At 40.6% G+C, this 26,301-nt stretch overlaps 1 protein-coding gene across 3 annotated transcripts in view; it reads left to right on the top strand.

The window, feature by feature from the left end:
• Positions 1–318: 318 nt before the first annotated feature.
• ap3d1 (adaptor related protein complex 3 subunit delta 1) overlaps positions 319–26,301 on the top strand; it is a 36,774-nt gene continuing 10,791 nt past the window's right edge. For 2 of the 3 annotated variants that reach the window (XM_042342640.1, XM_042342638.1), the window contains exons 1-21: positions 319–673; positions 10,381–10,476; positions 11,060–11,140; positions 12,628–12,708; positions 12,838–12,945; positions 13,069–13,198; positions 13,472–13,611; positions 15,325–15,398; positions 16,239–16,288; positions 17,748–17,797; positions 18,603–18,651; positions 19,451–19,596; positions 20,054–20,202; positions 20,387–20,617; positions 21,587–21,818; positions 22,013–22,158; positions 22,762–22,906; positions 23,449–23,520; positions 24,267–24,342; positions 25,317–25,507; positions 26,217–26,290. In XM_042342640.1, coding sequence (XP_042198574.1) covers positions 578–673; positions 10,381–10,476; positions 11,060–11,140; positions 12,628–12,708; positions 12,838–12,945; positions 13,069–13,198; positions 13,472–13,611; positions 15,325–15,398; positions 16,239–16,288; positions 17,748–17,797; positions 18,603–18,651; positions 19,451–19,596; positions 20,054–20,202; positions 20,387–20,617; positions 21,587–21,818; positions 22,013–22,158; positions 22,762–22,906; positions 23,449–23,520; positions 24,267–24,342; positions 25,317–25,507; positions 26,217–26,290 — 2,417 coding nt within the window. In that variant the 5' untranslated portion in view covers positions 319–577. The remainder of the gene's footprint in view (positions 674–10,380; positions 10,477–11,059; positions 11,141–12,627; positions 12,709–12,837; positions 12,946–13,068; positions 13,199–13,471; positions 13,612–15,324; positions 15,399–16,238; positions 16,289–17,747; positions 17,798–18,602; positions 18,652–19,450; positions 19,597–20,053; positions 20,203–20,386; positions 20,618–21,586; positions 21,819–22,012; positions 22,159–22,761; positions 22,907–23,448; positions 23,521–24,266; positions 24,343–25,316; positions 25,508–26,216; positions 26,291–26,301) is intronic. The other variant, XM_042342639.1, reaches the window with a different exon arrangement.

The following is a 26,301-nucleotide window of genomic DNA, read 5'->3' as shown; positions in this document are numbered from 1 at the left end:
GGTCTGGACTATGCCATGTGAATGGGAGCAGCAATGTGATCACGTGGCGAAGGAGCCCGGGGGGGGGGGAGGGGGGGGGGGGAGGGAGTGTAGCGATCACGTGACGGGGGGGGGAAAAGAGAGAACCCGAGTAGCGATCACGTGACGGGGGAAGAAGCGAGAGAGCGCGCGCGCACGCGCGAGGGAAGAGATCACGTGACGCGGGTGTGTGTGTGTGTGTGGGGGGGGGCGCGCGCAGAACGAACGTCACGTGACTCCAGCCCCGGCTTCAGCTTCGGCGTCGCCATTTTCCGCGTCTGTGGCGGCGGCGGCGGCGCGGCGGTGGGGGGGGGAGGAGGAGGGGGACAGGACAGAGGAGGGTAACGGCCCAGGCAACACCTCCCCGGTGGCGTCTCTCTCTCTCTCTCTCTCTCACTATAGCCCCCCTCCCCCACACACACGGTATCGAGTGATGTCTGACGGTACCGGGAGGCGGCGGTAACGGTTTAGACTCGTTAAATATTGGGACAAACCCTCCCCTTCTCTCCCCCCCAACACACACACACACTCTCTCCCTCCTCATCTTTCCCTCACAAACATGGCGCTGAAGATCGTCAAAGGCAGCATCGACCGAATGTTCGACAAGAACCTGCAGGACCTGGTCCGCGGCATCAGGAACCACAAGGAGGATGAGGTAAGGACCTGAGGAGAAGGTGTGGAGGGAGAGAGGGAGGGAGGGAGAGGAGAGGGGGGGGGGGGGAAGAATGTAAATTGACAGCCCGGCCCGAGGCCTGTATGTATGTATGTATGTATGTATCCATAACCCCCCCCCCCCACCCCACCAAACCCTGCAGCTGCTGGGAATCCGAAACAAGAAGAGAAACGGCTGGGAAACACTCAGCAGCAGGTCAGGCAGCATCTCTGCGGACAGGGAAGCGAGTCAAACCTTTTCGGGTCCGCGGCCTGGAGAGAGATATCTATATACACACACACACACACACACATGAAACTTCAGGTGCGACGATGACCCACTTTTTTCTTCCTTTTCCATCCGCCCCCCCCCCACACACACACACCCTCGCTCGCCTTCCGCACCTCTCCTTCCCCCCCCCTCTCCTTCCGCACCCCCCTCTCCTTCCCCTCCCTCTCTCTCCCCCCCCTCTCTCTCCCCCCCTCTCCTTCCCCTCCCTCTCTCTCCCTCCCTCTCCTTCCCTCCCTCTCTCTCCCTCCCTCTCCTTCCCCTCCCTCTCTCTCCCTCCCTCTCCTTCCCCTCCTCTCTCTCCCCCCCTCTCCTTCCCCTCCTCCCCTCTCTCCCCCCCTCTCCTTCCCCTCCCTCTCTCTCCCCCCTCTCCTTCCCCTCCCTCTCTCTCCCCCCCTCTCCTTCCCCTCCCTCTCTCTCCCCCCCTCTCCTTCCCCTCCCTCTCTCTCCCCCCCTCTCCTTCCCCTCCCTCTCTCTCCCCCCCTCTCCTTCCCCTCCCCCTCTCTCCCCCCCTCTCCTTCCCCTCCCCCTCCTCTTTCTTCCCCTCTCCCACCCTCCCTCCTCCTCCTCCCCGTTTTTTTGGGTACCATCAGCTACTCAGTGGGTTTAACCATCTCAAGATCCTCCTCTTCGACTGTGCCTTTGATCACCCTCCTTCCCCCTCCCTCCACCCTCCAGCTTTCACCCTCCCCGGTCTCCCAGCTCGGGTCCGAAACACCGATTGTCCAGCGCCTTCGGAAATCCTCCCTACTTGAAAGGCGCTATACAAATGTAATTTTTTTGTTCTTGTTATTACCTCAAGGACTGGTTTACATTGACCCACCAGCTGGTAAATGCAACAAAAACAAAAGCCCACCACCTTTTCTTCATTTCTCCTGGTTTGGGTTTGGGCATTTTGCTTCAAACATATTTATACAGTGTACCAATTTCTCGTTGCATATCTTGAAATGTATGTAAAACAGAGCATTAAGCTCAGGTGAAGCTGGAAATGTTGATTTTCAGGTGTGAAACTTAAGTGCACTATGTCAGGTTGAGTAATTTCTTGTGTGTTAAGAATAACTAGTGTATGTGATTGAAACTAGTGTTGAACTGCTGTTCTGACGTGGTATACTTGATGTGACATAGGGTTGTCAAACCTTTGTTTATGTCCTGATTATATCCTCTGACAGATTAGCACCCGATGAGTGAGTTTTCAGGAACTTGGATAAACTTGTTTTTCACCAATAACATTACTGTCCTGCTTATTGAATACTGTACCAACAGATTGAAACCATGACAGAATTAATTTGCCACTTTACCAAAGCCTCATGAAAATTATTACCAAGAAGTAATTGCAGCCTATATACGAATTTTAATAAAACCAGCCTCTGTGAGCCCAGCACATCTATGCTCGATCTGGGTGATGAGTTTATTTAGTACACCATGGCACGCTATGTACATTTGTTCAGTTTTAGCATCAAATATTCTGTTCATTTAAAATATTGAATGTATAATTTTAAAACATTGTGTGTTGTCTTGACAGAAGCATACACATTAAAATTGCGAATATTATATTGCAACAGGATTGAACCGCGAACACATATCAAATATCAAGTCGAACAGGGTGGATGGAAAAATGTGGATGCCGTATGGCTGAAGGCTGAATTGTATCTACTCTTTGGGAGTCTGCAAATTCTATTAGTGTCGTAGGAATAGGCCAAATTTTATTGGATTTTCTTTTACTGAAGTCACAGCACAATTTTCATGGATAACAACAGTACTGTGTTTGTGCTGGTTTTATTTTGCTCTGGGGTTTGGGTGGGTGGGGGAAGAAAGAATCTTTTCAGATAATAATTTGAAAACGGACGTGCGCATTGCTGAGAACCAGATCGAGAGAATCTACTTAGCATTACGCATGTTTAAAAGAGGCTGCATGTTAGCATCTTAATTCAGCAAGTTCAGGCAATATGAGAAGTTACTTGCATGAAGGGCATTATGTAAATGCAAATTGTTGTTGCATTTACAACAACAAATTGCATTTCACGTCGGGAGGATGTCCCAAGGAGTTGCATAATGAGGGGTTTGCATCCAAGCTGCGGGTTGGGTGGAGGGGAACAGGGCAGGAGGTGGGAAGATTATCAAAGACACGGTTATTGTTGCTAAGTGAACTAAAGCTTCAGATTTTTCAGACTTTTTTTAAAAAAAGTATAATCACAAGTAGGAATGGACATACTGTTCAATTGTATAAATTGTATTCCTTCTGTGGCCAACATCCTTATTAAGATTTTTGTAGGTTGGGTCCAGTGTTTATGCAAACCTGAGTTCCTGTTCTAGGCTCCAAGTTAAAAGCACAACATGATTCTCCATTTACTCAATTTTCCTTAGCCAGTGCTGTGGGAACAAGTAACTGAATAACCCAGTCAGGTGCATAGAGTCAGCATATTATCTTCTCTGTTTTGGTAGGTGCAAAACATCATGATTTGAAAAAGGTGAAGCCTTAGAAATGCTGCATATTTCTTTGGCCACAATTAGCTTTCAGATTCATGATGTTTTTGCATAAAAAATAAACAATATGATTGAATCCTTTCGTGTCAAAAATTTGAATTTGTTTGCCAATATATTGTACAATAACAAAATCAGATGGTAATTTGCCCTACTTTCAGATCTATCTTTCTCCAAATTTAAACATTAGCTAGCAGGATTGCCTGATTGGCTTACTAAACACTTATTTCTGTCTCTTATCATTCCATTTGCAGAAATCCTAACAAAATATTCTGTTTAATTTTATATTTGCTATTATTTTCCAATATCATCACTTCTGGTTCTATAAGAACCATCATATAAACTTAGCTTAACTGCTGTACCCAGTCTAGTATCTATTTGATGGAAATAAGCACATTGACATTCAGACTTACCACATCGTCTCATCCATAATTCATTTTTTTGCAAGACCTCCAAATTGTGGCGCTCTGCTCTGTTTTTCCTTCTGTCAAAGTCAGTTGCAGCCTGTGCCTGGTATCACCTAACAAGTTGTCGACTTATCTTGTTTCTCCACAATACTTTTCAGGCACAGTTGTGTACTGTGCTAAGGGTGTCAGCCCTTCATATTGTTCCTGAATCAGTATTTAAAAAATTCTGTCTACTGTGTATTTTATATTGCTCTAGTGCAGTACACAGATTGAATACCTCGTGAAGTAAGTCTCTTATTAAACTACTGGTGGACTGAATGAGCAAGTTTTATCACAGAAAACACATTCCAGCTTCAGTGGAAGGTTGGAGGTCAGTTTCCATTGGGAGGATTAACACAGTGTCATTTGGCCCTATGTTTTTCATTTGTGGAATAGTAGATATTATCCATTATTATGAGTTAGCTTTTAAACTAAGCAATGTTCTTTTCCACCAAACTTGGTCTTAACTACATTGAGCTTATAAACCGCCAAAAAAATTGTTTGTTTTTTAAATAATGTGTATACAATCAGATTTGCCAGGTTTGCTTGTTTACTATTTAACTGCTGCAGTTTAAGGGGAAATGATTCACTTTAAAAAATATTGACGCATGGCTATATTTACAAGGATCCCTGTATAGAAAAACAAATAAATGCAATGAAGTGGGGTCAGAGTGAGAGGCAAAAAATAGGCTCTCAGTTTTACACTATTCAGTCCTCATTGTGTAAAATAACTTTTGGCCATTGGCATATGTTATAAAAGGGTGGAATTTTCTCATGCTGATAGCACTATTCAATGGAACGAACCAATCTGCTGGACTGAGGTTCAAGCTAGGAGTTGAAATTTGTATTAAAGGGATTTTTCAATTTTATTTTGCTCTTTGATGTTAATTAGCTTCTTGATTAAAAATGCAAGTGCAATACATAATCTGTATTTATTTACTGGGTGAACAATTTCCTGCAGGTAATTTCTTGACATACCTCTTAAGAAGGTTAGCTTTGAACCTAATTGCAACTGCTTCAAAGTTATTCCTGGTTCTGGTACAAACGTGGGTTAGAATGATGGTTAGAATGATGATGGTTTGGTCAGAAACTTGAAAATAATGCTGTACGAAGCCTGATAATAATAACACAATAATCCTTGCACTTGATATATATATATATATATATAGTGCCTTATCACGACATTCAGATGTCTCAAAGCGTTTCACAGAATATACTGTAAAGTGAATTGATTATGTTTTGTGGACGAAATGCAGCAATTGATAGCATTTGAGCTATATTTGCATTGCTGCACGGGCGCCAGTGGCGACTAAGAATGTTATAAGTACAATCCAAGCAGCTCAATACATTTGTTGCCTTATTGATTTAGTTTGGATTTTTTTTGAAAAATTAGGTTAAAAATACTTACTAATGCCAACAACAAATAGCTCAGCTGTGCCTTTTAAAATAACTGTGCATTACTTTTCATTTTACTGCTAGCTCAGATTTTACTTCAGTGGTTTATTCACTGCAAACCCTTCACTATCCAGCTCCTCGGGATGTCCTCCTGACGTGAAAGGCAGCTACGTAAATGCAATTTGTTGTTGTTCTTTGTGAAGGCCTGTGCTTGTGAGCAAATGGAGTCTATGGGTTCTGTTGTGTTGGCCACTGAGATAACATAGTGGAAGATGATACGGATAACTTTGTTACATGTGACAGCTTTTTAACCAGGTAGTCACAGCTTTAATGTAAGAGTAAAATGCATTTTATGCAAGACTGTAGAAATCCTCAAGATGTACTATAGTAACTTCTAAGCTTCTCACCACTGACTACTTTGTACAGCTCAATACAACAACAAGATTTCATACACCTCTCTCTCTCTCCTGCATATGTGTATGTGTACGTCATCTTGGTTTAAAAAAAAACATTTACAATTTTTAACAAAAGATGCAAATTTGAATAACTTAGTTTGAACAGAAAATGGGATGGAAGAAAGCAGCTTATGTGAGCAGGTTTTGGCTTTCAACCCAGATGATGGTTTTTATTTTCGAAATCAGGAATTGGCGCTGATATCATGAGAACGCAACGACCTTTATAACTGTTCTTTATGTGGAGGATATGTTGCATAGCGTAGCTTGGGTATTGCAAAGCTTCGGTATTTTTAAATCGAAGCCTGTTACAGTATTAAGCAACAGTATTGTAGTCGCAACAATAAAAATGAATTGTTTTTACAGACCTGTGACTTTGGCTTCTGTTGTGTTCATAGCATTTCATAGGTACTGGCAGGTTAGATATTCACACTATGATTTTAATGATCCACTTGTTTCACCCCAGACTCACGTGCACATTCTATTTAGATGTACCTTAATAACATTGACTATTCTGAAGATTAATTTTGTCATAATGAGTTTCATTGATTGACCAATGACTTCCTGAAAATGGAAACACTGGAAGCATTGGCTGCCACGTTTCGCCCACAAATATACAGGCAATTCACTTTATGGTCTATTCTGTGAAGCACTCTTGAGACGTCTAGAAGATTTGAAAAAGCGCTATATCAAATGCAAGGATTATTATTATTCTTTATTCAAGGGGACTCTGGATGGCTGATTGCTGGTAGTTCTGTACTTCATGAAGTTAGGCAGCTCCTCATGGGAATGGTCTGAAACTTCCTTTTAATGCATGTTTGTAGAGCATGGTTGGATAGAAGGAGCTGGTACATGTACATTACCTTAGAAAGAAGGTATATTACTGATATGACAATATTTTGTCTAGGAAATACTTTGAGCAGAAAGTACTCCCAGCGGCTTTTTCTTTATCAATCGATGAGCTAGTGCAGTGGAAAGTTGGGGAAAAAAAGTAACACTGAAGCTCAGTGATATTTAACTGGCTTGTGATGATTCCAGCAGCAATTGGCAATTGATCTTTAAAACCAAGAATCCTTTTGATAATGTTTCATTATTTTGTTAGATATAATGGACATCCAAAGGCATTCAGGTTTGGAGAAGTATATAGCATGCACCTTAAAAATGTAATCTCTCAATAACCGCATAGCTTTTAACACCGCCGATAGTGGTATATCTTGGACGGAGGAATGGATTCAATCTTGCAAGCCTACCAATGGATTGCAAGATTGAATCCATCTTGGATTTATCCATCTTGGAATTTGCTTGAAGTTGCATCTGTAGGATCTCTTGTGCCCACCATTGACTGTAGAATGGAAGGAGAACTACCTTAAAAATGGAAGAAACGTCTTACAATGCTGTTGCACTAAGAACTTGTCTTCTTTATTTGTAATGGAACCAAATAACGCTACCAATCCTGCATTATTTTAACACGTTTTCCAAATTGGTTCTTAATAAATGTGATATTAATGAATACCCATAGGTGTGATTTTATATTCTACTTCTGGCACTATTTGCTCATGCATTATCCGTTCAGCTGATTTATGCATTGTATCTCATTAGTTTTGGTGTGACGTCTATTTGAAGTGCTGTTTTGAGTTTTTCAAGCAGGCACTGACCTGGTTGCATGTTTGAATACAAACAAGAATTCAGTTGTTTGGTTAGTATAAATGCGCCAAAAATACTAATGCTGCTTTAGAATGTAATGACAAAAATGCTATCTAAACTGTCAAATGTGAGGTTTTGACAATGTACCACGTGTTAATAATAATAATAATCCTTGCATTTGATATAGCGCTTTTCACGTCGGGAGGACGTCCCAAAGCGCTTCACAGAACACACTGTAAAGTGAATTGACTGTATATTTGTGGGCGAACGCGGCAGCCAATTGCGCACAGCAATGTCCCACAAACAGTCGTAGTTTGAAAATGACCAATTTATTATTGTTTTGTTTTGGAGGGATTATTATTAGGCTCTGTGTGGAGTAAGGAAACTTGCCCAAGGTTTCGCCCTCTGCCTGGAATTGAACTCTCACTTGCAAAGCGAGTGCTCTAACCACTGAGCTACAGGACTCCTGTACTGGATTGTACTGGATTCTCCAATTGAAATGGCTGCAATGTATGCAAAGCCCCGATTTCAGCGTCTCTGTTTTTAAAAACTCATTTTGCCCAAGTAATGCAAACAGAATTTTTAGTTTTAGAATAGATTTAGAAAATGGTGTATTAACATAACTGAAATACAGCAACTTGCATTTATATAGCGCCCTTCACACTGGGTAGCGTCCCGGAGTGCTACCCTGTGCCTTAAGTTTTGAGTTTACTTGGGGACTTTTTTTTAAAAAAAAAATTCTTTGGAGCTCCTAAAGATTGGAAAAAACGTATTGAATATCCGTGTATTCAAATTAACTCGTTAGCCACTTCAGCTTTAGCTTGAACTTAATCAGTTGAAAGAAGAAGTGTAAGTGAAATCCATGTTTCTTCATTGTTCTGAATAGCCTGTGTCAGCAATCACATGGGAAAAATCGCAAGAATCGTTTGTCCTTTATCGCATGATTCATAATGGTCTATCGTAAGTGTTCCTGCATCTCTGTGTTTATCACGTGTATGTTGTTTCTGTTAGTCAGTGATGCCCATTTTTTTAAACGTCATATCGCCATCCTGTGAGATTCAGGTTTTTGTTCAATTAATTTACTCTCTACCTTTTGTATCGCTTCGAAAAACATATCTACCACAGGACGTACTTTTACGCAATATTATAAATGGTTATTTTGGTGCCTTGCAATCGACCCTAATCTAGCACAGTGAATTCCTTCCAATATTTATAATGAAGTTGATTTCAAAATCCCAAATGGCTTCCTGATCAAAGCTACGAAAGATGCAGAAGCCTTGAACTCTCCCTTCCAGTTCTCGCAGCAGAAAAACAACTTAAGAAGCTTAAAGATAAAGCTGCCACTGGTTCAAATCATCATTCAATATCCCTTCCTTAACATTCAAGTTGTCTGGCATTAAATTCCTTGTTGGTTAAACGCTTGGAGCTTTGAAGGGACGTAGCAAGGGTGTTCATTATGTATTAACTAAATGGCACAGCGGGGTTTGATGTAATCACTTACGTACCTTCTATGTTGATCAGTGTTTTCAATCTGTAACCATCATCAAGACCCATGTCAAAACTAGTGAAAAATGGAAGGATCCTAATGTGTTCTTTTCTTTTTTTTAAAAAAAAACCCTTCTCCGTCTCCTTTAAATCCAAAAGTTAGCATACTTTTCAATTTCTTAAATGACACTGTTACCTTTGGAATTAACTGAAAACTCTATACGAAGAGTAATATCAAGCAAAGAGACAAGTTGAACAGTGTAACGCGTTCCAAGTGAGCAAGCTTACCTGATGTATCTTTGGCATGGAATCTCAATTTTCATACAGAGTGAGTCAACATTAATAAGACTTCTCCTTCATTCAGGAAATGAGTAGTTCAGAATGGCCTGAAATAGTGATGTTTGAACAAGTCCAACTCGCTCTGAGCACACACAGACTTGGGCACATAATGTTTTGTTGTTGGTGTTACGTAAGAGGTACAGTATTTGGCACAGAGCACTCCTGCTAAGCATTCACTCTGGCGGCCAGCATGTGAAATCTGACGTCTCGAGCTCAGTGTATACAGTACTGGGTAATGGTGATCTTAAAAGACCTTGAAGTTATCTGTGTTTATGCATTTTCATGCGAACAAAACATCAAATACATTCTTGCCATTAGCAGATGGCTGACTTGTTGCAGCATATGTCAAAGGGAAAAGCCCAAGATTTATTAGTCTCGAAAATATACCCAGTTAGGATTCCAGATACCAGACTCAAAAGTATTGAGTCCCCAGATGATCAGAACAGCCTGGTGTTTCAGCCTACTGAATTTAATACAACTCGTGGAAGGACCTGTTATAGCAATGATTCATCAAAATTAGCCCCTTTGGCCTGTTAAGAAAAGATGGGATTTTTTTTTAAGCTCCATGAGTCATCTGCTCGAGCGAGAAAGAAAGAAATGATTTAGAAGTTATGTCCAGCAGCAATGGAATCATAATCTCATAAATCACAGCAGAATTTAGTCATGATTATGGGGTTGCCATGGGTTACGCTGGGGTAAGAGAGACAAGTAGTAAAGGCACATATACAAGTGTGGGATAAACCTTTTCTTTACTACCTCACCAGAATTTATGTCCGATTAATTCAATGCAATCACAGAAAATATTATCCCTTGTGTTGCTGAATAACTTTTTTCCTTGATTTTATTTTGGAAAAGAAAACATTTCGAAGTGCAGTTATCATTTAATACATTAACCTGCGACCCTCAATTTGAAATGTTAACAACAAACATATCATAGTTTGTTACTGCAACACCCTTTCCCCCCCCCATAAATTATTGTCCATACTCTTTCACCAATTAAGTTTTTCTTCCTGAATCTTTGTGCTATGAGAACACATTGTTGCTACATATCAAATTTTTTTAAAACCTAATATTTTGCACACAATGACGATTGGTAGCTTTTCAACTGCCTTTTCAAAAGAACTTTCTTCCACCTCTGAGTATGATCGTTAACATTGCTTTTGTGTTTTCTTGATTTCAGGCCAAATACATTTCCCAGGGCATTGATGAAATCAAACAAGAACTCAAACAGGATAATATTGCAGTCAAGGCAAATGCTGTCATTAAACTTGCATACGTAAGTACAGCATGAATTTATACATCAAACTTCTTAGACTTTACACACTGCCATTTAAATCAATTGTGCAGAGATTTAGGCCATGCTGGTTTTTCTGAGCATTAAGTAATTATCAGAGTATGCCAACTATAAAATGTCAAGACATTTTCAAGAAGGTATTAGAAGCTCGCTTATTTGGAAGCTTCCCTCGTTGATTCCTTCCCATATTATTTTAGCTTTGTGAGGGGTTAATTACCGTATATTGATTGCTTAAAATTATCCTTGCATTCCCTATCTCTCGCTTTCCCCCCGCACCCCCCAAAAAAAGATAAATACTAATAGTAAAACTGATGTGGGACTGGATGTTATCCATGCTCAACAGAGCATCTTGTTTTATTCTGCTTCATTGTACAGAAGTTTTGTTTGAAGGCTCGTTTTAGTTGATTAAATGATTTTCTAATTGAAATTCTTGTTTTAACATCAAAATGATTGAGTTCCTATTCACTTGAAAGCATTTACCTATTTTAAGATCTCAGATGCGTAAACGACTTGAAATCCTATTGCATTAATGTGCTGATGATGAGATTTTTTTCTTTCTGAATAGCTGCAAATGCTGGGATACGATATCAGCTGGGCTGCTTTCAACATCATTGAAGTGATGAGTTCTTCAAAGTTTACATTCAAGGTAAAGTTCCTTTCATCTAGTGGTTTGGTTGCCACAGGTGCAGCAAATGTAACCTGCTAGGTTTATGTGAGCTGTAAGTGGTTGCGGCCTTGGCAATATTCAGATTGGTCATTGGTACCTTTACCAGAGTCTGTGCATGTTGTTTGCTGGCAATCTCTGCAGCACCCATTGCAGTTCATGCTGCTTTGTTCTTCCACGTGAAGTCTAGATAGAGCAAGTTGATCACTTCCTAGTTTCACATCCAGAATGATGGGACACACTACCTTCTGGTATCTGAGAACACGTGACTGATGTCACATTGAGTGTTATACCCATATTTCATCTGTTTTGACTGCATGCTGAATTGCTGCCTCTGAAGTATCAAATCGTTATCAATCCCGGACTTACTAGAGTTGCCTGCCCTCTTGCACCATGGGCTCGGTTTTAAGGGTCTGAACCCTCAAGGCTAATTTTCAACACACCACTTAAATGATAGATATTTCTATTAAACAAATTTCTATTCAACAAATGTAGTGTATTACACCTCCCTCTTTGGGTTGGAGTGAAATTCCCTGCACTTTCAAAGCTGTTTAAAAACTCAAGCACCACTTTGCCTTGATCTAGCTTGCTTTTTTTTAAACAAACTTTCACTAAACTTTCAGGCGCTAATCCTTCACCTTGTTTTCATCATTTATAAAAAGAACTCTGTCCTAATGTGGATCCCTTTTTAACCTAACACATGTCAGTATCTATTAGGATTTATGTAAGTTTATATAACCAGTATTATTAACTTTTGGGGCCACAGTCAGAATTATTGTTATGTTAATCACTGCTTCAGCATCCAACTGTGAAGTTTCTTTTCAAAAGTTTTATTTTGCATTATATATTCTACAAGAACTTGAGTCACTTATGCATCCCTTTATGTTTAAGGAATCATACCCTTGGCCTTAATTTTTTAAAAAAATTGTTTTCCACCTTTCAACTTCCAGTTATTTCTAACTCAACCCCTTCAAAGTAATTATTCTGCGTCTGGATTCTGCTGTTCCTCTTGAAGAGGAGAAAAAAAAATTGGGAATCGATTGTTTGATTATGGCATGATCACTATTTCAGTGAGCAGGTAGTAAATTTATGGAACAGCTCCTTAGGGAGACAGATGGTGGAAGCAGAAAGTTTCAATTCCTTCAAAAGCAAATGAGAAAGATTTATTTTAGAAATAATATCTTGGGATATGCAATACAAAATTATATTTGTATAGTGCTTTTAACGTCAGGAGGATGTCCCAAGGCCCAGGGGACTATATAGTATATAGTTTGGGGCGTGACATGTACATGCGACTGCCAGGATGGTGGAAGGCAAACTGGATGGCCCTTGGACTTCTTTCATCTAGCAATTCTTATGTATGTTATTATGGAGTAACCTAAGCAGGTGTTTTGTTGTTGGAATTGTCTCGTCATGCTGCTGGGAACCACCGTGAGTTTGGATTAAATTCTGCCCTCTCTTCGTCGCAGAGAATTGGATACCTGGCTGCGTCTCAATGTTTTTATGAAGGAACCGATGTTATCATGTTGACAACCAACCAGATTAGAAAGGTAAGCTGAGACGACGAATATACATTTTTGTTTAATAAAATGTTATTGAGCAGCGAGTGATTGAAATGCAACATAGCATTGAACGTGCGGTGTTTTAAATTTAATTGAAAGTTTTTACTATACACGCAGGACCTCAGCAGCCCCAATCAGTACGATACTGGAGTCGCTTTGACCGGCTTGTCCTGTTTTGTTACCCCAGATCTTGCCAGGGATTTGGCAAATGACATCATGACCCTGGTGAGTTGAATCTATTGTCATAGTGTGCTCTACCCGAGCGTGACCTTTTTTTGAATGTCGCCTTTGTATTTATTCCACTTCCATTCACACGTTAATAAAGTTGGTGATCGTTTTGGTCCACAGATGTCGCACACCAAGCCTTATATCAGGAAGAAAGCTGTGCTTATTATGTACAAGGTGTTCCTCAAATATCCAGAATCCCTACGGCCTGCATTCCCACGCCTTAAAGAAAAGCTGGAGGACCCAGATGCTGGTTAGAGTTTTATTATCTTGTGTTAGATGACTTCCGCCTCACCCACTCCTTCCCCACTTTAAAATCCTGCCTAAAGATCTTCCTTTTTGATTGTGCTTACGGTCACCTCCCCACTCCCTCTCCCCCTGGCTCGGGGTCAGACTCTGGCACTGTCAAGCGCTCCGGGCCTCTACCCTGCGTAAAGGGCGCAAAAGAATACAAGTTTTTACAAGTTCCTGACCAACATAAAGATGCTTTCTAAGCTAATTTGTGGAAACCTTTGTTTTCTTCCAGGTGTTCAGTCTGCTGCTGTGAACGTTATCTGTGAGCTCGCTCGACGCAATCCGAAGAATTACCTTTCCCTCGCTCCCTTGTTTTTCAAGCTGATGACTTCATCGACCAATAACTGGGTCCTCATTAAGATAATCAAACTAGTAAGTTTTCCTTGAACCATATAAACATATCTTTTTGAAAATATTTGGTTGGGGGTGTGTTGGTGGAGGGGAAGAAAGAGAAGTGATCAGTTAAGAGTACTGAAATGTGTGGTTCCTATTAGTGAAGGAAACTACAAGTTACTTGCACCAGGTTTCCTATTGCAGAAACAGTATTTTGCCACAGGTCCCTCAACAAATGCTTTCAATTGTAAATGAATGAGGAACTTAATTGTACAGTGGAATAGATTATGAAAGGGCCCATCCATCTCCCACTGAATAACCAAGGTTCCATTGCTTTCATTCAAAAATAAAAAAAAACATATAATTATTTGGTCACTTGATCCACGACTGGGACGCTGCTGTGCGTAATTGGCTGCCGCGTTTCACCCACAAAACATACAGTCAATTCACTTTACAGTACATACTGTGAAGCAGTTTGAGACACCTTGAAGATGTGATAAACGCTATATCAAATGCAAGGATTATTATTATTTGCATGGCGGGAGTGTCCTTGTTTTAAAGAGCACCACTGCACACTCTGTTCTTTCTTCAGTGCTGCCAACAAGGCCGCCTGCTAAAAATATGCTTACGCTAGTTAATACAATAATAGATAGTAGGTAATGGATAGTAATAATAAATGGAAATACTTTTTTGCATTGCGTTCCAACGATAGTTTAATCTGAACTGAATTGCCCAAACTCTGTTCTGCTAATAGGAAGCTTCTTACTGGAAAATTTCATTCCCCTAATTCCTAAATGATACAATACAATTCACGTTTATACAGTGCCTTTCACGTGGTGAGGGTGGCTAAAAGCGTTTGGTGTAACCATTTAACGCTGATTATATGCTTGATTCTTCCACAAAACTGAACAAGTTCTATAAGGTGCATTTCCTTGATGCTTTTCCACCTAACAATTAGAGGAGATTTACTTGCCCAACAATTGAGGTTGAAGACTGATGAGATTGGGATCAGATTTCTCTGTATTGCACTCTTTGAATCCCACTGAGCATCTGCAGGGGATCAGAGAACAGCTTGTTATGCAACTCCTTTTCTTGGTATCTGATCTCTGTCACCCTCGAAACTGAATTTCCTGCGCATCTTTAAAATGTACTCTGTGCCCTCAATTGCATAACATTGTACAGATTTCTTTTAAGCACGTCGAAGTGGCTCTTGCTAGTCTCTCTGACTATCTTCCTACTAGGAATTGGAGAGGTGGGGAGGATTGTCTGTCTGTCTTTCCTATTATATTGCATAGATTAATGGAGTATTATTAATTGTAAAATGAATAATTTGGGGGATGGTAATCTTGTTTCCACTGTAAAATCTGCCCAGAAACCTCTGAACAATCACTGGTTGTCGTGGAGATGCTGTAATCTGTCAATTTGCTTAAGTCTTCTACATCCCCCAATATAATTTTGGTTTCTAAATTTTTTTTGATACAATTGATTTTTGTAAGATTATTTGGTAACAATTCAACCTGTAGGCACTTCCTACTTTGATAAAATTCTCTGTCCAACTATCCCATTTCCTAAAGGACAACAATTAAAAAAAAAAGTTGTGGAAAGCTCTTGTAGAAAGAGCTCTAATAGCAAGTGCTCGACTTGCTTTTATTACAGCTAAATGGGGTTTTAATGACTGTTAGAATTTATTATACAATTTTAATAAACATTAACCACAAGCTTGCAATTTACTAATGCGATATTCCATTTTAGTTTGGAGCCCTTACTCCACTTGAACCACGATTGGGAAAGAAACTCATTGAACCACTGACAAATTTAATACATAGGTTAGTAATTGCATGTGATTCTTGCCATTTATGGTACAGTGTATTTCTTCAGTGCAAGTGTGTATGTGTGTGGAGACGATTTGAATGCTTCTCTAGTCTCTTGAGGTGCAGGAGACTAAAATATGTCACTGCGTCATTCTTCTGTCCAAGTATCTTCAGCAGTGATTATTGGAAGGCTGAAAGTTTAATTATCTTAAGTCTCATTGCAAATTGACAAAGCGGGAAATCTATCTTCATTTTCTGAGCATCAAAAGTATTCAATTGTGTGTTACTCAGTCCTAAAATAACTGCATGTAACAAAGGAAAATGTGGCACAAAATCTGGATTTGAATTTTTCAAATACCATTCCTGCCTTTTCAAGATTAGATTTGTTAATGATGTTATCGCCTGATTTTTTTTTAACTCTTCAGCCCACAATGTATGTACCACGTTGTAGGCTATGGTGTGAGACTGAGCCTTCTCAAATGAAGTCAGTTACTGTTCTTAAACACAGTGGAACTGCAATTTGGCTATAGTTTTATTGTAACACTAGCTTCCCCTTGTTTTGAGCATGGTGGCTTACAAAAGAAGGATGAAAATGCAATGTAAAATGTGGTCATTTGTAAATCTAAATTAATAAGGAGTTGTTTTATTTTGGAAACATCTCATCCCTAAATTATTCTGCTATATCGTATGTATAAGTCTAGTCCTCACACCAGCTATGGGCCAAGGGGCCTTCTTCATGCAGACTGTTCTTGTGATCTTATTGTTTTATAAATATCTGCTATCAACTCTTTGAAAGTTCATGTGATGTCAAAATATGTTTGTTAATAAATGAAAATGTTTTCCTTTTTTTAACAGCACCTCGGCGATGTCCCTTTTGTATGAATGTGTGAACACAGTTATAGCAGGTAATGTCCTAAGGTGATCCCTATGGGGTCTTAAAAAAAAGTGTGCTATTCAGTCTGTAACCAGTCTCAGAGTTTGCGTGCTAAACATTTAACACACAATTGTGTATTCAACTCTAAGCCTAGTGTGGTTCTTTTAAAATGTCCAACTTGAGAAAGGTCAGTAATATGTCTTGTAGTGAGGAGCATTGGGTAACTTAGAGGAACAGTTGAACACTGAGGGAATACTAGAGCAAGAAGAGGCAAACTCGGCAGAATCAGTGAGTGAATGTGGATTAGAAAAGAACTCGGAATAAAAGTTTGGAAAAATAGAGACACGTGTGGATTTAATTGTAAAGATGAATAGCATTTAAGAAATTAGTTTGCATTACAAACAGTATTCAATCATTTTCAAAATCTCCACTGTATTCCATTTGCAGATTCGTTTGTGAAAGTCAGTAGAGCGTGTAGCCTGCGTGGGGGGTGTTGGGGGGCGCAGTTATAATACCTCTGTGTTCATGGGATTTTTTGCAAATACAAGATAATGTGTTACGGTGAAATGAAAAACATTGACTTCTTTGGTAACAACTTAAAATATAGTATTGAGCTGGAAAATATCTGCCCGTAGTTGAAGGCTGTGGATTTGGTTTACTTTGAGAAACTATCTAATGATATCTTTTGCTGGAAGATGATGCATCATTTGCTAATGTACCCTGGAGACGTTTATATATTTACTCGAGTTTCATTTATGCAAAGTAGAAGGCCAAGCAGTGAGGCTCTTTAACATAAGTCGGGACAATGCAGTTGGTAATGAAAGTGGTTGCTTGCTTAAAAGAGAAAGCAAGGGTTTTAATGGTATTAAAATCAATATATTTGATGTGTCTGGAAGCCAGGTATGTTAGCGTAGATTTCCCAATATCTTAGAAGTACAACTAGCGTGAGCCCATTTAATCCAGAGTAAGAGCTATGTGCATGAAATTTTGAAGCACTTAAATCGAATGCCGCATTGCGTTGGTCTAGGAAATTTGTTTTCTAAGATTAAGCAAGTTTAATGGAGAATGTCAGTGTATTAAGCGAGCATAAGTGTTTCAAGTTCTTAAATTGAGGGGAATTCTTTCAACCCTGACAAGACCATTTTCCTTTTTCTTGTCTGGCTTATTCATTGAAGACAAACTATGTTGGGGGAGATGGGGGTGAGGGGGTCACCATTAAGTGTAAAACATCTGTCGGAGTCCCATTTGGATATGCCGATGTCAACCTTGAAGTCATTACCACTTGGAGAATATAGTGTTGGGCATTGGTGTGGGAGTTATTTCTGCCATTCAGTTAGTGATGGGAGTGAATTGGGGATATAAAGATCATGTTAACGTAACCTTTACTGGCAAAATGCTTGAGCGTTTTGTAACAAGCTCAAAGCAACTGTTTCAGCAGCTGCTTAAAAACTATACATGTACATAATGAAACTAATCTTCTTTTCCTCTAGTTCTCATCTCCTTATCCTCGGGAATGCCGAACCACAGTGCCAGCATTCAGGTACCAAGTGTTTAACAGCCATACTGCAACACCATCCTAGATCAAAATACAGTAGAGCCCTCCTTTATAACACAGTAGTTGGTGTTTTTTTTCCATAAAACATCAATTAGTGCTACAATGGGACATGATCACTGGTTAGCATTCCCTTTGCACGCTTCAGAAAGTTGGCTTGCTTCAAAATATTAGCTGACTTTTGCACACAGCGAATTGGCTGACTTCTGGATCATCGGGCCGCTGCCAATGGCGGTATGGGTGTGTGGTTGGTTTGTGTGTGGGGGGTGTGGGGAAGAACCCGAAAACCTGGAAATCGATCTTTTTTTCGAGTGCAAAAAGTTGTCGAGCATTTTGAAATGAGCCAGCGGGCTTTCTGCTGTTACTTTGGATTTCTTGCTGAAGTTTCGGGGTCCACCCTATCAGTAAACTCGCATTATAATGAAGCCTGCTCTGTGGGTTCCACCGTCTGCGTCTTGGATATGGCCTGAATTGAGAACTTCTCGAATTCTTTAAAGCGTTCATCTTATGATTACTTTGCCATATCGTTTCATCACATTATTATCTTGGGCCATTTGCCTAATTCCATAAAAATCGTTGAAGTTTTAATTGTGGTGAAAGCTACTTACTGCAAGGTTACTGCGAATCGGTGATTTATATTCAGAGGCTGTAGTTACTTAAATATCGGAAGGTGTGCCTTATAAAGGTAATTATTGTCGAAATCATGTAATTTTACTAAATCTACCCTACATTTGCAGATGTATCATGTTGTGGATCTCATACCTCTAGCTTGACCTTCCTTTCTTACTTCTAGCTTTGTGTGCAGAAATTGCGAATTCTGATTGAAGATTCTGACCAAAACTGTAAGTAATTGCCTTCACGTGCTGGGGAAATGAATATTTTATTTTATATTGGCTAGATTTTTCTGCAATCCGGAGTAACTCATCTAAGCCACTTTTCATGTACAAGCCGAGGGCAAGGAGCGTTGGACTGTGAGGGGAAGTCACAGAAAAGCAATCATGTCCTCGCCTGACATTTTTCAGCAAGGAGTTACTGAGTAGAAATCAGATACTGAGCCCTGCTGACTTTTTCTTCTGTCTCCCAGGCTGGGGCACTAATAACTGTATCATCCCTACTACTATGCCAGCTGGGATCACAATTTAGGGTCATGAACATGATTGAATGTGCACTTGGCACCGCTTTTACCATTTGCGCCATTGTGATGTTTTCTTTGGTTAAATCTCTGTGTCACTTTTCTTTGCCCAGTTGAGGTGTCTGGATTGTGGAGTCCAATTGGCCTCACTGATGCCACTCTGTGGCTACATGTTAAAGAGTTGTGTTGCTTATAACGTTGATCGATCAGTTCATTTCTCGGGATAGTTCAGGTCAGAATCTGCCAATGTTAAGCGGACCGGGACCCTACCCGGTGTGAAGGGCGTTATATAAATGCAAGTTGTTTGAATTTTGCTCAGTATTGGATTTTGAACAGTAAGAGCCTTCTTAATGGAAGCTCAGCACACGATGGCTGAGGACACAACATAAGGCAAGTCAAACTGCTAAATAAACCTTATTGCGGCCGTTGCAAACATTGTTAAAATGATGTTCCTCAAAGCATTTATTTATACCGTGACCAGGATTCAATGATTCTGAACTGTCTTTCAGTGAAGTACCTGGGTCTGCTGGCAATGTCGAAGATTTTGAAAACACACCCCAAGTCTGTGCAGTCCCACAAGGATCTTATTTTACAGTGCTTGGACGACAAGGATGAATCAATCCGACTACGAGCATTAGACCTTCTCTACGGGATGGTAAATCTGCGTTGCTTTTTTGTGACACAAAACCTGCTTTCCTTTCCACAAACGTTTTCTAACCTTAACAAGGGAAAGGAAATACTTCTTCCTCAAGAAGTAGGTTAATTTCCGGCCCCACCACCACCACATGACCTCTCCTTATTTTCTGGTGGGGTATAGTTTTCGCATTAGCAACTTGCCAAATGGCAAGTCCTTTCTCAGGTTGATTGATTGCGGTGACATTCACACACTTGCATGCATGTTTACAGGCAGACGTACTGTGGATTGAAACCCAACTTGTCTGTTAGAATGCAAAGTATCATGGATAAGGCTCAGTAATAATAATAATCCTTACATTTGATATAGAACCCGTTTCACATTAGGAAGCCATTTCCAAGTACTTTGCAGCATTTTTTTATATATATACACACACACACACTGATGCTCAAATAACACTTGTGTGTCATGTTAACAGGTTTCAAAGAAGAACCTGATGGAAATCGTAAAGAAACTGATGATTCACGTAGATAAAGCCGAAGGTACAACATACAGAGACGAGCTGCTGACAAAAATCATTGATATTTGCAGCCAGTCCAACTATCAGTACATCACCAATTTTGAATGGTGAGTTCTGGCTATAAATCAGCGCGTAACATAACTTCGCTTTCAACATGAACCCTGAATAACGTGGAAACGTTTCTTCTTTTTGCTGATTTGATTTCATTAAGGCATCCTGACGTGAAAAGGGTGCTATTGCGAATGTAATTTGTTGTTGGTGATTTGATTTATACCCTTTGAAAAAACACAGGTATATAAGCATCCTGGTGGAACTGACTCGTCTGGAAGGAACACGACACGGTCACCTCATCGCAGCACAAATGTTAGACGTAGCCATCAGAGTCAAAGCTATCCGAATGTTCGCCGTCTCCCAGATGGCTATGCTGTTGGACAACGCTCACCTGCTTGCTGGCAACATGCAGAGGAACGGGATCTGTGAAGTTCTCTACGGTGCAGCTTGGATCTGCGGTGAATTCTCAGAGTATGTATCCCTCGCACACGTACCATTTTGTATATTCGCAAAGTACCCACAAGCTGCCTCAGTTAAAACCTCGCCTCACAATCTTAGCTTTGGCACAGCAATTAACACGTGCAACCAAGAAGCAGGGAAACCCTTGTTGCGATGTTTAAAAACCGAAGGGAGTGAGCAACAAAAATAGTCGTCGCTTTCAAAATTTGAGTCGGAGAAGGCAAAATGGAGGAAAGTAGTTGGCAGCTACACTTCAATATTAGCTGGAGGTGAAATCCTCACTTTCTTGTTTTCTCCAACAACAATGAATGCTGCTCTAGTTCTGTACGATTTTGTTAGAGGGAAATTTCCACCCAGGAAGGTGGAAAACTGGGCTTCCTCTTAGGTTCTGTCAAATCTTGGCTTTTAAAGTTAACTTTGTTTTAAATCTCATCAAATTTCTGACATTGCCAATTCCTATGAAGGTGCGGCAGGAGTTGGAGCATTTTCAAGTCCATTATTTTATGACTCCCTTTCAGGCAATCGCATTTGTGTGTTCGATTTAAAACCCGAATATGTTAAGATTGTTTTTTGTGGAGCGCAGAAGCCACGTCAGCGAAAACACACAGAAAAGGGTTTGACAAACTGCCATGTGTGTGTCAGCAACTCAGATTCTGCCAATCGCAAAGAAATCAAAAAGCATTAATAGTTCATGGACTTTCTGGTAATATCAGCCAAAAGCAGGAATGCAAATGTTTTGGTTTGCAACTTTATTCCATGCACTCCGGGATGCTACTCTGCGGGATGGGCGCTATATAAATGCATGTTGTTGCTGTTGTTCATGCAAATTAGGCTGTGGAAAAGCAGGACACTTACCACAAAAAAAATGTAATTCGGAATTTTTCTCTCTCAATCCTTCTTTGTCAAAAATAGGCTTCAAACAGCAAGAGTGCGAAAGGTTGATGTACGTACGTGTAGTTTTAACTTGTGTACCTTTTCCAGACATCTTCAAGAGCCCAATCAAACGTTGGAAGCTATGATGATGCCTAAAGTCACCACGTTACCAGGGCACATCCAGGCGGTCTATGTACAGAATGCTGCCAAGCTATATGCATCAGTATTGCAACAGAAGGAGCAAGCAGAGGACCAGGAAGGTGCTCAGGAAATAACCCAGATGATGATCGACAAGCTCCCACAATTTGTTCAGAATGCAGACCTTGAAGTTCAGGAACGGGTATGTAAAATAAACAATATCATATAATAAATAATAATAAACCCGTAGCTCGGGTTGCTATTTTTTCTGTTTGACCCTGGACGTCAACAGACTACTGAACCTGAATAAACTGCTAATCTACTAGCACGCAGTTGAATTTTATCTCTTTCGAATATCTTTCAATGAATCCGAATGCTATTTTCCCTTTTTTCCAGGCATCCTGTATTCTGCAGCTGATAAAATATGTTCAGAAACTTCAAGCGAAAGGTATCCCTGTGGCAGAGGAAGTTACTGCTCTGTTTTCTGGAGAACTTAACCCAGTAGCACCCAAAGCACAGAAGAAAGTCCCACTGCCAGATGGGTAATGACCTCTGATTTTTGACGCGAGTCTACCAAATAACGTGCATGAGTTAATCTAAGGCTGCGGGGGAGATCACAATTTAGTGGATTGCCCTTGGGTCGCGAGAGGAGTGGAGGTCTGTGTACAAAAGATCACTTGATGTGAAGAAGGTTGATGAATATGGAGTTATCAGCAAAAGAGTTGATTGGGTCGGGGTGAAGAGTAGGGGAGGCCATTGATGTGGAGAAGGCAGAAAGGGGGAATATAGAACCAAGTCTGGAGGAGTGACTTGAGTGATGAAGAAAGAGTCAGAAGATGAGCCATCAACTGCAGCGGAAAGGGATTTGAGAGGAAACTAGATGCCCGTGAACAGACTGTATATTTAGAAGTACACAGTGCTAGTCTTCTTAAAAGTCGTGGAGAACTTCCTTAACTACTCTATGAATAAGGCATGCAACAGGTTTGTTCAACATCAGAATGCTCAGCTAATAACCTAAGGCAACCTCATTGACTATCTCACATCAGCAGCACAGGTATATAACAAAAGATGATGGTAAACCTGGACACTATGTATTTTCAGACTTGAAATAGAAATGTGACTTTCAGCGCTTCTCTCCTCATCAGGTTGGATCTCGACGTCTGGATCAACAGACCACCTGCAGAAATCTCTTCTGATGATGAAAAGCCTAAGAAAACAATATTTCACGATGAGGAACACAGACACGTGAAACCCAGACAGCCAGAGATGGATGAAGATGAGCTTGCTCGGGTAACTGCTATGTTCAGGGGAAATTGATAACCAAGTGAAAAGCAGCTGTGCTTCGAATATATATTCTGTGTATTTTGTTTTCTCTCAAATTAGTATTTTCAAATCCAATGAAGTGATGTGCTTCAAGGGAATTTTTGTGGGTTGGTGTCATGTGTGTGTTTATTGTTGTTGACCCCTCCATGCTTCTTCCCTTCTGTTTGCCCCTCACCAATTAATTCCCCCGCCCTTTTGTACTGATTATGCTGAATTACAATTGTATGGCCTTCGGAAGTCTTCTGATATCTCACTCCTGGCCATTAGAAACGTTAAATTGATATATTTTGATCCTTTCATTTGTTTAATTTGAACAATGGCTGGTGTTGAAACTGTAACCAACATGTTAACTTAAGCCACAGTTTCTGGTGGTGAGATTTTTCAGCTTCATGGTTTCACTTCTCTCCAATTGCTTACCCACATTTAGTTGCCTTAAGATGGTTTGCAGTTTCCAACGAAATGTAATTTGTTCTTTTTTTTTCCTCTCTCCTCTCCCACCCTCTTCTTAGCGTCGGGAAGTAAGGAAACAGGAGCAGGCAAATAACCCGTTCTATATAAAGAGTTCTCCATCACCTCAAAAGGTACGCATTTCTCTTTTTCTCCCTCATTGGTGTCATGGTTTCCAGACATCCCAAGCTCTCCTCCCTTGGCAAGGGCGGGGTTTTGGGCTGCATAACATCTGTCAATCCAGCTTAATAAAAAAACAGCGGGGCTTCAGTCTGCAGAGAGCTCCTATCTATCTGATCCTGCATTCTCTTGAGTTTCCTTCCTCTTAAGCCACCATGAACCTAAATGAAACTAGCACGTTTTTAAGAATTGAAACTTCCCATTTGTTGTTTGGCGATTTGCTCAACCATTTGACTTCCCTGCCCCCACCGGAAAGAAGGCACAATATAGTAACTGCTTGTCATATTTTTAAAAAAAACCACTATCTGTAGGTGAATATTGTCTCGGGTTAAATTTGTACCAGAATGGAGGTTAGATTTTAGTGAGGGGGCGAGGAGGCGATGACCGAAACCACAGTCAAAGAGGGTCTTAAAACAGGTTTTAAAAGTGGTGAGTGAGGGGGCAAATCGCAGGATGGACTTCTAAAGAGCTGGGGGTGGGGTGGCGCAGAATGGCTGAAAGCTCACCCTCTGATAATTGGCTGATTGGGTAGTGGGACATTAATAGGTCAGTGTTCGAAGAGCAGAGAGAAGGGGCCTTATCTGAAGTATCTCAATAGGCTCCATTGTTCCAAAAGAAGAGATTCTCTGAATTTGTTAATGATGTAGAGTATTAATAAGTGATCTGATAAGCTGAGCCAATATTTTGTTTGTCTTTTCAGAGTTATCAAGATGCTAGTGGTGTGGAGCACATACCTGTGGTACAAATCGACCTCTCTGTACCATTGCGTGTACCAGGTAATTGACTCAACTATTCTGGTTCACTAGATACCATTTATTGTATGGAGAGAGTCATTTGCTTTGGGGTTATTTAGTGATGTTTTATAGCTAGCATAGTGTGCCAGCCACGCAGAATGTCACATTGCCTGAAGAACGTGAGTGAAGCTGCTTGCTTTCATTCCAACTCTGTTTGCAAGTTTTCACACTCAGCAACAGATGATCATTCAACCCATCATATGACGAGTTTTGAAAGTTGTTGATTCTTGGGGCACACGTTTTCTGAAATGCATTAAAGAGTAGCAGCGCAGTTAATAGTGTGGTCTACGTTTAACGTGTAGAAAAATGCACTAATTTTCCTGTTCTTTTGCAAACCCCCAGTTTGGGCTGTATGCCTCTGGTATACCCCCCTGGTTTTTCATGGCTTCAGCTGGTGAATCCCAAATTAAATAAATAATTGGCCAAAAGAAAACCTGAATGAACCATGTGCAATACATGAAAGTTAAGATTTACATACATGTCCAGATCCCTTGTTGGAATTTGTGCTTGTTTATATGCTGGCTTCAAGTCAGCTCTCATCTGCTTCAAGCCAACGTTCTTCACCCGACCATCTGTTGTGGTGTTTGAGCGCTGGGTTTCAGAGAAAATTAGAATTCACTGCGGACATCGGTGAAATTGAAGCCAGCAGAAATGTCACAACGTAGAATATTACAGGCTGCTTGTTGTCAAACTCCCATTAACTTAAATCCTAGTTAGTGCAATTCTTTTTTGCTTAAAACATGGCGTGCGGATGGCACCTTAATGCATGCCTTGATGACTTGAGAACCTGGGAATGGGCTTGTCTCAGTTCTATTAACTGGAGTACAGATTAGAGATGTGACTAACACCCAAGATTTTCCCTAGCTTCCCGCACCTTGACTGACTTCGTTTTCCTTGGGCATTTAGTTTATTTGTAGGCTGTCTAGATGCAGTAATTGTTATATTGATGCGCACAGGAATGCCTTTGTCAGATCAGTATCTTAAACTGGAAGAAGAACGCCAGCAGAAGATCGACCGAGAGAAGAGGAAGAAGAAACAGAAGAAGGACAAGAAGGGCAAACGCCGCCATGATTCGCATCACACAGAAAGCGATGAGGACATTGCTCCTGTCCATCACGTGGACATTATCACAGAAGAAATGCCCGAGGTTGGTAGTGAAAAGGCTTTTGTTAGTCACCTTCTAACCATGGGTAATAATGGATTTTGTCCAGTCTGACAGATGGTTTGAAGAATGTTTCTGTCCTGGGAAGGATAATGAAATCTGTCCAAGTGTATTGGAGATTTAAGTTACTCAAATAATCCATTGTAAAATGATCACTTGAATGAGAATTCATTTCCACCATTCAAACAACCCCCCCCCCACCCCCTTAAATTCATTTAGATTTACCTTCAGTTCACAATGTGCAGAGTGAACTGTTAGCATGATGTGGAGTTTTGTGGGTTGACATTTGGGCAACTTCAACTCTGCAAGAGCTCGCCACACTCTTTATTTGTCATTAACGGGCTTTAAATTGACGATCCCTAAAGGCTACGGATTTGTGTGGGAAAGCGTACTTGAGGTGCTCCGAGACACTGCTCCGCGTGAAGGGGGCTATATAAATACAAGTTGTTGCCATATCAACCTGTTCACTCCCTCCGCTCAGAGGGCTTCGTCCTGCTCCACCATCGGTGGTCAGGCCTTCAGCTTCTCTTCCCCCACCCTTTGGAACTCCATCCCACAATCCCTTCGCCTCCCTCACCTCCTTCAAGGCTTCTCTTTGTGTTTGGAGACCGATGAGCAATTCTAACATTTAAATCTTCAATATTAGGCTTTGGCTATAGTACATGATATTGGGGTGCTATTTTATTTTAATCAGAATGCCTTGCCCAGCGATGATGATGATAAAGATCCAAATGATCCCTACAAGGCCCTCGACATTGATTTGGATAAGTAAGTATATC

The sequence above is a fragment of the Callorhinchus milii genome, unplaced genomic scaffold (assembly GCF_018977255.1).
Source record: "Callorhinchus milii isolate IMCB2004 unplaced genomic scaffold, IMCB_Cmil_1.0 Scaffold21, whole genome shotgun sequence".
Lineage (NCBI taxonomy): Eukaryota > Metazoa > Chordata > Chondrichthyes > Chimaeriformes > Callorhinchidae > Callorhinchus > Callorhinchus milii.
This window is presented reverse-complemented; position numbering and strand designations above follow the sequence as displayed.